Source organism: Galeopterus variegatus, unplaced genomic scaffold (genome assembly GCF_000696425.1).
Source record: "Galeopterus variegatus unplaced genomic scaffold, G_variegatus-3.0.2 Scaffold1242, whole genome shotgun sequence".
Lineage (NCBI taxonomy): Eukaryota > Metazoa > Chordata > Mammalia > Dermoptera > Cynocephalidae > Galeopterus > Galeopterus variegatus.
The window spans coordinates 171,980-185,167 of NW_007727353.1; the positions used below are offsets into that span (position 1 = coordinate 171,980).

Sequence of the window (13,188 nt, forward strand, 5' to 3'; positions counted from 1 at the left end):
GTTTGATTGATTCATTGATTCAGGCAATCAACCCAGTTAGGCTGAGACTGCAAGTTCTGTCTCACCTTCTGTGAGTGGTGATTCCAATTTCAGTTTCATTTTAGAAGCCTTTGCTATGCTTCTGTGGGTCCATCCTGTGCATGCCAGCTCACGGCTGAGCCCACGACTTGAGGAAGTTCAAACACAGAATTAGAGGGTCCCCTTTTCTATTTCTCTCCTCTTCAAGATTTCCCCAATCCCCTCACTCCCACTGATGCCCACTCTCTTCCTAGTTCCTCTGTCCAGAAAGCTGGATTTCTCTCAATTTTAGCTGTTATGTCATTACCACTGTGCAGCTCCACGGGTGGAACCCATCCTTGGGGCAAAGCTGATAGAAAAAAAAAAAAAAGAAGAAGAACATGGAAATATTCCCATTTGGTTGCCTTTCCAAGTTTTGACTCTCCTTCACAATCTGTCTGCTTTTGTATACTTTACGGAGAATTCTTAGGTAGTTACTTTTTGTGTTTGTGCCAGAGATTTTTAGTTTTCATCAGTGGGAGAGAGAGGCTTTTGTGGCTTTATTCTGCCTTGGGAAAAACAGAAGTTCCTCTGCCTACTTCTCCAGATTGGATCTTTCACCATTCTCCCATCACCTACTCCTCTTTAGCCTTTCTCTTCTCACGGTTTCCTCAGTGGCCAAGTTTGTGCCTACATCAAGCCATTGATTTGCTCCTCCCTCTGTAAAAATCTTTCTCTTAGACACAAAATCTATGATCTTTTCTGACTTCTGCATGACTAATTCCAATTTGACACAATAGGCGTGCAACACACTCTTGTTGGATGGCTAGTCTTCTGCTGAGAACCAATCACTTTAAACAGTCTGTGCATTCTAGTTTAAGCAAAAATAAAGTACAAGTTTATTTAATGGATTTCACACGAAACTAGCAAATCAAAGAGCTCTCATTCTGAGTCTTAATATAAGAATGTGTCAACAGCTTACCATCTTACTTGCCAAAAACTTTGCAAGATCCGTAATGTTGTTTATTTCCTCTTTCATAGCTTTAACAATTGTTAAACATTTCTGTGTTCATTTTTGCAGGATTTATATCTTGTGTTAAAATTTGTTTTTCTTCTGTCAGTAATAAAGGATATTGGCATGACTCCATTACCCGTGAGTCATTTTATGCTTTTGCTTTGTAAATTTGATTCTGTTTAAGGGGTAGTATACATAGTATGATAAAAATAACAGACTGCCCTGGGTTCAAATCCAGTTTCCCACTTACTAGCTGTGAGACTTGAATAATTCAAGCACCCTGCTTTCAGTTTTTGTGCTTGAAATGAGATAAAATCACCTACCCTGATGCGTGGTTAAAGCATGTGAAATGCCGACTGCGGTGTTTGGCACATACTGCAGGCTCAAAGTATTTATTATTTTCCTGTCCCTCTAACAGCCCTCCAGTACTGAGAGTTAGTTTGAGCTCTCCCAGGCTTCTTTTCTTGCTTCTTTTCTTTTCAGCTTCGCTTCTCTCTGCATTTTTTTTTTGTTGTTGTTGTTGTTTTTGTTTGTTTGTTTTTTGGTGTCTAGGTGTCTTTGGTATCTATCACAGAATTCCTAAGAATTTTAAATACGTGTCCTCAGGTTTTCTGAGGTAGAACTATGTTTACATTTTTGGAGAAAAACTCAAGTTGCTTCAGGCTTTCAGGTGCCTCCTAGCCAAGATTTTACTTCAGTAAATCATGTTTGTAGTGAAATTTTTGTTTTAACTTTATTGAATTTTTATAGTAACAATGGCTTCAGACTTCTCCAAGGACAGCTAAACACGTTAAGTGTCTGCTGAGTCTGGCAAAGGGAAATTTACCTTATGTCTACTCTTTTACCAAAGACTAAGAGATATTTTTCCTTTTGACCATTCATTTAATATACAGTATTAATAATCCTAAGAAGCCTATGTGTTACTCATATGATATATGATGGCTATACACAGTGAACAAAGAATTAATTAGTTACATAAAGAACCACTCGTAGTTCCTCTGTAAAGATAACCATGTAAAATGTTCACCTTTCCTGCCAATCATATCTTCATGGAAATATTGGATAAAACTAGTGAGTTTGGTAATTTCCATATGCATTTGTGAAACTTAAATACATTTTTTTTTTTTTTTAAAGATGACCGGTAAGGGGATCTCAACCCTTGACTTGGTGTTGTCAGCACCAGGCTCTCCCAAGTGAGCTAACCGGCCATCCCTAAATAGGGATCCGAACCCGTGGCCTTGGTGTTATCAGCACCACACTCTCCCAAGTGAGCTATGGGCTGGCCCTTAAATACATTTCTTTTTTTTTTTTTTTTTTGTCTTTTTGTCTTTTTTTACTGACCGGTAACGGGATCGCAACCCTCGGTGCCGCACCCGCACTGCGCTCAGCCAGTGAGCGGGAATCGGTCTCCACATGGGATCCGAACCCTCGGCGGGAGCAGTCCCAAGCGGCACACTCTCCAGTGCGCCACCGGGCCGGCCCTTAAATACATTTCTTTTCCTTACATGTAATAAGGTTTGGAAATTTGGGAGATCTCATTTCAAAAACATGATTAAAATTGAAAAGAGAGGTATAAACATAACTATAATTTGCTAAGTGTTCTTCCACATGTCATGATGTGCTCTGATGTCAGTTAATTGTACTAATTTACCTAAGTTTTATTACTTAGAGAGTACGGACATACTGAAAGAGTGTTTTTACAGATTATATTTTTGCTAAGTTTCACACTTTCTACAAGTTACGTTTAACTGTGTATAATATTAAAGAGAAATACATAACTAAGTAAATTATTTCTACTGAGGTATTTCAAGAAGAGTAAACACTACAATAAAAGCATGGCTTATTTCCTTGAAAATTAGCTTTGCGGTCTACTTATCAATGTTTAAAGAAGCGACTCACAACACTACTGAAATGTACTTTCAAATTCCAATGAGGTAGTTTCACGAGATCTTCCAAGTAAACCCTTAAGCCTAGGTGAAAGGATAAATACTTTTTTCTAAATTTACATGACAATTTTTCTCACACTGGGAAAACCTACTCCACTACTTAAGTCCTTTCTAAAGCAAAGTGAAATGTAAAAAAAAAAAAAAAAAAAAAGCGCCCTAACAGTCAACATTTTCTTTCAAAATTTCATGCCCAAATTGTATATACCTTCCTGAAGGGAGGAAGAAACTGATCACTAGTAAAAAATTAATAATGTCCTGGTAAGTACTTGCAAATTTCTACTGTATCAAATTAATTCAATCATACTATTTTCTCTTGATCGCAAGGTTAAGCTTGTTGGACCTTGAAGTGGGGTGAAACAGGAGGAGGTTCCCTCTTTGTGAAAAAATATTTCTTTTGCTATTTAGATATTGGTACTTTTCCAGAGATTTTTGCTTATGAGTTAAGGATTAAAACATATAGCACTTGGCCATAAATCTCACTCCTTTTGTTTCTCGAGTAACTCAAAATTTATAACTCATTTTCCATCAATAAATCACATGGCATTTCCTTTCAGCTTCACAGAAATGTTTAAGGCCATAACAGAAGTTTTAAGTTCTTTTGAAAAGTGATTTTAAGTATTTTCAAAATCCAAACAGAGTATAAGAAAATTATAAAAATGAACTCAACTCTGAGAACAAATAGAAATAGATTGTATAGATTTTACCAAACCAACTTAGAAAACAAAGTGATTTAGAACATTGTGACTACTTTGGGTAGTATTAACTCTCCCTAGATATACCAATAGCAATCTCACGAATTATTTAAAAACTCAGGAATTAATGTAGAGTTGTATAAGGTGAGAATAAAATTTTATAGAGGATTCTGAGTCCATCTCACTGGTTGAAAGGGTGAAAGAAAATTCTAATGCCACTGTTCCAGGAATCTGTTCAACTCTCACCTTCCCAGTGAGGCCTATTCCAAATACCCTATTCAACACTGCATTCTCTCCACACTGCAGTCTAGATCCCCCTTACCTAACTGTTCCACATTTTCCTCCACAGCACTTAATCCCTTATATATAGTATGTTTATAGTTTATTGTCTATTTTCCCTTGCTAGAATGTAAAGTCCATGAGGGCGGGAATCTGCCATTCACCCACTTGTATCTCAACCATCTAGAGCAGTGCCTGACACAAGTGTTCAATAATTACTGAATGACTTGCAGTTTAGAGCCTATTGCATCATGTTGTTTAAAGATGTCATTTTTCATTTTACTTCATTCTCATTTCCCTCTTCCTTGCTCAAGAAACCCTTCCCTGATCTTTCTTTCCAAAGTGCTGTATTAGGATAAAATAAATTGGGCTGTGGTAACAAATTGACCCAAAATGTCAGTGTAAATTGTTTCTTGCTTGTGCTGACGTCTAACCAGTTCAGTGTGGGGAAGGCAGAATTTGAGGGAGTTCTGCTCATAGAGTACTCAAGACCCAGGCTGACTGAGTTGCACCATCTAGAACATGTCAAATCTTTTGTCACTACAGTAGAGGAAGAGAGAAACCGGACGGTACAGGGCGTTTTCTTCATTGCCTTTACTCGGAAGTGTCACATCACTTTCACTGGTATTTCATTGGAATGGACTAGTTACATAGGCCCCATCTAACTCCAAGGAGGTGGAAATTTAGGAGAGCATATGGAATGTTTGGTGATCATCACTGTATCACAAACATCTCACATTTTACAGCATGTAGCATAGATTTTAATTATTTTAGTAAAGTCTGTTTCCTCTTCTGAAGAGTAAACTCTTCAAGGGCAAGGATAAGGTGTGGTGTGTCCGTTTTGATCATTAATGTATTCCAAACACTTGTTATATATAGCAGGGACTTGATAAATATTTTGGATGAATAAAAAGTTTAAAACCAAATAAAACAGTCAAAATAATTAACCTTTTTAATTTTTTAAAGGAAAAAAACTCTCCACAGGAAGGCATTTCTCTTTTTATGTCCATTGGTAGCCAAATGGAACTGGATATAAACATTTCCAATACGCCAACTTTGGTTTAATGCACAACTCTGAAAATACTCATTAATGCACACATCAAGATGCTAGTAACAAAGTCATTAATATCCAAGATTCATTATTGTATGTCAAAGGTCAACCAGGATTAACATTTTCATTACAATTAACTAAAATTCCAGTGAGAAATGTCTGCCTGAATCAAACTATTTCATCTCTGAAGTTGGAGCCTAGCACTCTTCCAAATCTAATTCACCCCCACATATACCACATACAAACACACACACACAAATACACACATGCACACATTTATAAACTGCCCATTAGGGCATGAGGGCAACATAGTGAAAAAAGAAAATAGAAACTGAAAGGGCATTTGTAAACCTAGGATATCATTTGAACTATAGAGAGTAAGCAGAAAAATCTCAAAGGCAGACATACATAATAGCCAATAAGTGATATGCTACAGAAAACCACACTTAAACATCTTAAGAATTTCACAGTTCTAAACAGATTTGGCATGACTACAAGCCTTGCTCCATTCTACACAAACAAAATCATTAACGACAGATGAGAATCCACATACAACACAGCAGATGTTATTTTTAATTTTAAAAAATGAAAAATATAAATCCTTATTAAATATTTCATTTAAAAATATGCAGCTTTATTTTAAAATGTGGTAATGCTTAAAGATGGCAGTTAACTTTACTCATATATGTAAAAATGTTTTTGAAATATCAACATATTGGTTTTAAGTTATACACTGCCCTCAGCTAAAATTTTGGTGAAATTCTTCACCAAAATTCTCAAGTAACTGTCAAAGAGTCGCAGGTTCTAAGCCCACCATAATACTAGCCAAGGTAAGTTTCAGAGCGAAAGCTGAACCATTCATGAAATATTAAGTTTTTGACATGATGAAAGTCACATGACCCCCACACTGGCCAGGTGCAAAAAAAAAAGAGTAACGTGAGCACTTAAGATTAAAAGACAACTGAATGATAAACCACCAGCAGGAGCTTTTCTTTTTTCTTTCTTTTTTTTTTTGCAGTTGTTAAACTGATTTACTCTAAATCGACCAACTGTTTGGGAACTACGGACACTGAAAAGCTCTTCTTTCTTTTCCAACCTATAAGGGAGAAGATAGAAAAGTGATGAAGTTAACTATTAATAGTGTTTCGCACATTCATTTTAACTAACACATAATCCTATATGCAAATATTTAAAATGGCTTTTGAAGAGAAATATCTACGTTAAACTTGTCTATGCTAAATAAATGTAACTATTTTATTTACTTGAACATATATCATCCTAATGCCAACAATATTTAAACATTCATGACTAACCCAGTGAATTGGAAAGGACTCAATAACTGCACGTAATCTGCATTTGTAGCATTAGAAAGTAATCAAATTACTGTCCAATGATGCAGTGAAACATTCTACAGATCCATGATGGAAATACTAAGCTAAAAGGCTTTGAGAGTATCCACAGTATAAATTTCCACTTTTTAAAGAAAATATACACATGAATATGGAGAAAAAATATGATTGTATAGTTACTAAAGTATTACTAACGGCTATGTCTCCAGGTGGTGGGATTGTGTCATTATTTTATTGTTGTTGTGATGAAAAGTTATTCTCAAAATAGGTAACTTAAGAACCAAAGAGTACTACCACCAACTATCTTGTTGTTTCCTGTCTTCACATTACAACTTTTAAAGCTGTCAACCACCATAAATTTGTCACAGTGGCTCCCCACATGCTGATAACTTATAGGAAGAAAAATCTCCTGAAAGATGGAAAAATAGCAAGATTATGGTCATAAAAGAATGATTTACTCTAAAAGTAAAAACTGACAAGCAACGTACTTAGGCTTTCTGTAGCTATGTAATTCTATATAAAAACCAGTCTCTAACATCTCATCTTTAAAAGTTGTTCTCCATTATCTCAATTGCTAATTTTTAGATAGTCTTTAAATATGGACTGAATATTTTTGTTTCCATTCACGAACATTTCTCCCTACACTGGCAATAGCACTCCTATTTAAAAGTTATACCTAAGCCATTTAAGGCTAAGCTTTAGATGTATGGCTAACTATCTGGCAAAAATAGAAGAACTAAAAGAATTTCATGTTAGCAGCAAATTAACTAGATTTAAGGGTCTTGATTTTTCGTAAGCCTTTGGAAGCCTGCATGTTAAACACTGGTGATTTTTTAATTCTCAATGGAAATGGTGATGGCATTCACTGAACCAAGCCAGCTCAAATTACAGTATGGGGAGGACATGATAAAAAAACAAAATTGCCAGTAAATTCCTGTTTTTCAAACATCACCGAAATATCTTCTTATAAATCAGAATAACTTTAGACTACAGTAGTTTTCAACTGTACTTATATCTGATACCTAAAAATAAGAAATTGTGTGAACACGCACACACAGTTCATACTTATCACACATTATTCACATTTACTTTTTAAAAGTCACATGGAGAAAATGTAAACTTGAAATAACATTAAATTCCACTGTTACATTAATGGTCTGCTTTATTTTCAAAACATTTGTACAACCTACACTTTCACTTATTAACTTCCTGTGCTTTGGAAAGAATAGGTCTCAGTCTTTAAACTTTTAAGAATATTAGAAATAAGATTAAATTCAAGTACATAAAGTCCTCTAGACTATTCTGAAATAATTTTTATGTAGCACAAGTCAGGATGAGTAGATGAAGCTTCTCATGTGTTGATGGCAGAGTATAGAATTATAAAGAAAGGAAAAGCCACAAAATTGAAATCTGAAGTATCAAATCCATTCTGGGAATTCTTCAGACATATGGCTAGGTAAAACAAAAATATGCACAATTTTCCAAGAATCTTGAACTTTTTCAGAATTAGAATGCTATTTAATGTGCTTGGAACAATTTATTAAGTGGTGACTAAGACCCTAAAGTAAGTTCTCCTCTTAAATACGAGTAGACAAATACTCTACTCTCAAGCTGACAAAGGCCATGCTTTTATAATAGCAGGCTTTGAAGGACAGCAGGAAAAACAATAAAAAACCCTCACAGAAAACTTCTTAATCACATTTGCCTGCCCATTATCCAAATTTTCAATGGATTTCAGCAATTTAAATTATAAACTCTCATTTAATAAAACACCCACACAATGACAAGAATGAGACTTTAATCAGTTTTAAGTGGAGTTTATAACACTAAAGAGATAAAGGGTTGTTAACAAACACAATAACAAATGGACATCTGATTGGTATGAGGCATTATCCTGTACACATTGGTTTTTTTGTGTATCCTCAGTGCATAGCATTTACACACAGAGCCACTGCTGCACAGCACAAGAGTATCTGAAGAGGCTGAATCAGAGTAAGGCTGTTTTAACAGACTGAAATTTTTTAGTATATATATGCTATATGAAAACAGATTGAACTTTTGAACTGGCAGGTAGGAGGCAACTCTGCCAAACACTACAGATAAAGTCCCCACTTTAGTGCACAGTTCCACCCCTTCCATCTGCATGCATGACACATTAACAGTATTTAAAGGTAAACGAGGCACTTTGTGGCAACCACAGCCATCGTTATGAACATATTGCACAAATTTTCTAGAACTAAACATGTAACTTGTACCCTAGTTTTATTTTTTAAAGCTGAAACATTTGTTGCTGCCGGTAAACTCCACTTAAGTTTTTAACCTGTGCCACAGCAAAGAATGGTGATGCTATTTATTCAACTACCCTTTTATAATTATGGCAAAAATGTTCAAGAGGAGCTACAGAAGACTTGGGATGGTACAGGGCCCAATTGTAAGCTTTCTTAAAAGTGATGCCTTCAAGTAATTTCAGACATGTAAGCTGCTGCACATCCAAAAAGTCTAAGAAAACATTCCAGAAACTCAGAGAGATTACCTACAGAATGCATTTCAGGCTAATTATGAATACTGTCATAAATAAAGTTTTAATTAGGACTTGAAAACTTTTCAGTCATAGCAATTCTTGTCAAATTCTAGGGGAATGGTAACTGAAATAAAGTAAGGAGAGTATGTATAATATATATTTATATATATAATATATATATAATGCCATTTTTCCATTTCCAATGACTACACCATAAAATGTAAGCAAGGCTTCTCAAAAACACTGAAACATTCAAAATCAAAACCCTCATTCAGACCTTCACATTCCAAAGGAAAAATAATAACAGTGCAAAAGCCCATTATAATGTCATTATTTATGACCTGGCCCTCCCATGTTACATACTGGAACAATACAAGTTATGCTTTAATATGCTGTGCCCAAAACTGTAACAAAGAACAGTATTAATAACTATCTTCAAAACATGAATAGTTGATTTTCATTTTAGTCAACAATTTTCAGCTTTTATGAAAGACAAGGTGGCATATAAATTTCAATGATGAGATCTTAGGAATAGTTGTCTCTAACTTTACCAATTTAACTTATGAGCAGTCAATCAATACTTTATATATCAATGTTTAAATATAAATGTGTAAATCCTAAGAGCTTTGTTAAAAGTTTAAAAATTTTATTTGAATGAAACTGACGAGGTATGGAAAATATGTCAACATTATTTACTAAGAATATTTTAGATGAAGTTCTGCCTAATCTATTTACCATCAAACTCTATAAATGCTGTTGTAATAGGTCCTATGCAATCTGTATTTGTAAATTAAGTAGGTCAGACCACAGCTAGTGAACAATTTCAGCACCAGTAAGTTATTGAAAATGAGATTTTACACCATTAAGAAATATAATGGCTGGATATTCAAATGTCAAGGTCAAGGTATAATTTGAAAGATACCAAATTTCTGGAAAAAAAAAATCTTTTTAATAGTATCTTCACATTAGCTTGACAATAGTAGTTGTACTCTGCTTAAAATTGTATGCAGTCTGGGCATATCAAATATAAGATGATACTTAAGAAGTGAAATTGAAGCCCTACTCCCAACTCTAGCACTATGAAGAAATAATTCAACACTGCACATTAAAAAAAAAATCACTCTTTCAGTAGCAAACTGGTAAAGCATATGTAGGACAATTTCTACTGAAAAATTAAATGCCTTATTATTTGTGCAGTGTTGAAAATTTACTGCAACTCTAATTTCCTTTTTAACACAAATAATGTTCTTTTTAATATAAACATTATATGTATTCAGTATTCAAGTAAAATTCCCTAACAGTTAATGACATTTAAAAATGTGCAAAACTGCAAAACTCATTGTAATAGAATGTGTAAGGTCAAAAGGGTGGAACGGCTGACAGCTATTGGACTGAATAAGTGCATCATAAATCTTTAAAGGAAAAAAACCCTCTTACTGTAGAATCTCAAATTGAAATTTCCTGTGCAGCATTACAAAATATTTTATATTTAATGAGAAAAAAGAAGCTTGCAGGCAGCACATGAAGCATCCACAGCAGGTATACGATTGAAAACTAATAAAATAAGTTGTTGACTGATGTAGTTACTAATAGCATCTGACATTTAGCACTGGCCTTGATTACACAGGAGATGGAGCAGTCATTAAAATTGAGAAAACATATTTAATAAATCATTGTCAATTTTTATAATGTTTCAAGCCCATTATTTTGTTGATAGCCTCCACATTTATATGGTTAAGTCATTGTTGCTGTGTTTCTTATCTTCGACCACATTATTTTTATATCCCTTCATGTATGGGTTCTTAAGATGTTGCAGAAGGTTCATTCCTGTACCCCAATACAGATTCACTCCCTCTAGCTGCCTTTTCTAGCACCAATATGCTTTTGTAAAAAATGCACAAACAACAAGCAGTGACAGCGGCCAATTCCTCAAATGTCCAGATTGATAACTGTAGCATGCTAAAGAAAGGTGCATGTAAGTAGCTGGAGATGGTATATGGTCCAGAGTCCAGCATAAAATATATTCCTTTCTGAGCATTCCCTCCATTCCCCTAATCCAAATACATGCATTAGAATGTAGCAAAACTCTTTAGAAACTTCCCTTAGCCAACTGCAAACTTATCTGTTGCCACAAGTGCAAAGGGGTCGGATGTGAACCTGTATATCACAAAGCTCTTTAGCCACTTCAGATGGTGACAGAACACAAAAGGAAAAATTCCTACATATACACATCAGTCTGTCTCCACTTTTTATAAAACTGGAATAAAATGGGAAAGTGCCATCTTTATTTATCCTAATTGAATTTTAAATGTCCTTTTGACACAAAAAGGTATATACATGACACAGCTACACAATCTTTTTTCAACTGGACAACAAGTGTCAAAATCCTGTGGATGTATAGGGTAAAACAAGATTGGTCAGGAAAAGTGAATTGTTCCTATAACTGGTAATCTGACACAATGTCCTATTGCCATTTAAAAAAAAAAAAAAAAAAAAAAAGGTCCATTTTCAGTTTATTCAAGTTTGTATTCATGGTGTTTTATCCCTCTTCATAAAAAAAAATTCAGACTTTTGTAATTTGTGTATGCTGATCTTCATCAAAAGGTTCATTCTCTGGATCAGAGTCAGTGGTGTCAGAATATCTATAATGATCAGGTTCATTGTCACTAACATCTGGTGTTACAGAAGTTGAACTACTAGCCTCTGGATTGGATGGCTCCTCTACTGTTTTTGTGAAGTACAGCTTCACCTAAAGAAAGAAGAGAAAATTTTATGACTCATCACAAATATGACTAATCTTAAATTACTTAATGAAGATATATATTTTTAACAGATTCATTTTTAAGTCCTATAACAAATAAGATCTTTAAAAGGCAGTGCCTTTTAAAAGGGTCTCTTACTATTAAGATTTCTTACATTTTCTTTCTTGTTGCATATGAAAAAGATAAACAGGGATGTTATACTGTTTTTCCTAAACATAATTTGCAAGCATTAATTAAATAATTCTATAAAAGAAATGCAGATTTTTATCTGCACATAATCACCAACAGTTCACATAATAGATTTTCAACCATAAATTTCAATTCACAAATGGTTGAGTTCCACAAGAATGTTTCTCTTACTACCTGTGTGAAACTCAATGTATTTTCTGATACAAACAATAGTACACAAACATACAAAATACTGATTAACAATAATGTTTAGGATCCATTAGCCCTAAAAATTTCACCTAAAGGGAGGAAAGAGGGAATTTATTATCACACAGCAGTCTGAACAATGGGCCAAAGGCCTTTACATACATAGTCAAAATAATTGTCAAAGCAAACCTACACACTAGGTATTTCCATTTTAAAAGGGAGAAAGCTAGACCCAAAAAGGTTAGGGAACGCTTGCTACAGGCCACATACCTAGTAGGCAGTGGATGTGGGATTTAAATCAGATCTGACTTCAAATCCCTTGCTCTATTATATCTACAGCCCTTCCCATTATCCAAGAGTCATTAATAATTCTTCTTCTCTTACAACCAACATCCATTTCATCAGTAAATCCTTTAAGTTCTACCTTCAAAATACCATATACACCTATTCTGACAGCTGCTCATTACCCCTCAGTGCCACTATCTAGTCCAAGCAACTACCATCTATCTCTCACCTTAATTACACCACTGCAACAGCCTCTTAACTCATCTCCCAGTTTTTATTTTATCCCCTCTTCCTACTTTCCTTGCCAGTCTGTATTTTAAAGGAATGAACACAGTGAACATTAAAAGATTAAATTCAGATTACATCTTTCTTGTGCTGAAAACACTCTTATGTCTTCACACTTGAACGGTTTTCTTGTCCACTCTGTTTTAGTCAAAATGACTTATCACTCCTCAAATACACCAAGCTCATTCTTGCCTCAAGGGCTTTGCATCGACTCTTCCCTCTCTTCCCAGGTATTAGTATAGCTCGCTCATCTCATTTAGGCCTCTGCTTAAATGTCATCTGCTTGATTTTTCATATCATACCACTAACATGATATGACTTACCATGATATGACACTAAATTTTTTTACTGATAACTAAAATAGTCTTTATTTGTAAACACAAATATAAAACCTCTTGCAATATTAAAACAGAAAACAGTAAAAGTAGAGGAAAATAGATGTTTTAAAAGCTAATGGTTGGGGAAAATGTACATAAAGAGAAAAGAAAGAAAATGTTTCTAAAGAAAGTTCCTTTAGAATCCATAGGTTTCTGTGGATTTCCAACCTGTGGATTCTAAAGGAAACTTTTAAACACTTAAAAGAAATTTAAGACCTAAGGCATTTAATATTAGATCTATTTTCACTTAAAAC

General features: G+C 34.4%; 1 protein-coding gene across 1 annotated transcript in view; it reads right to left on the bottom strand.

Moving 5' to 3' along the window:
• Positions 1–8,110: 8,110 nt before the first annotated feature.
• PTEN (phosphatase and tensin homolog) overlaps positions 8,111–13,188 on the bottom strand; it is a 90,672-nt gene continuing 85,594 nt past the window's right edge. Inside the window, exon 9 of the mRNA XM_008575812.1 lies at positions 8,111–11,599. Within this exon, the coding sequence (XP_008574034.1) occupies positions 11,414–11,599 (186 nt within the window). The 3' untranslated portion in view covers positions 8,111–11,413. The remainder of the gene's footprint in view (positions 11,600–13,188) is intronic.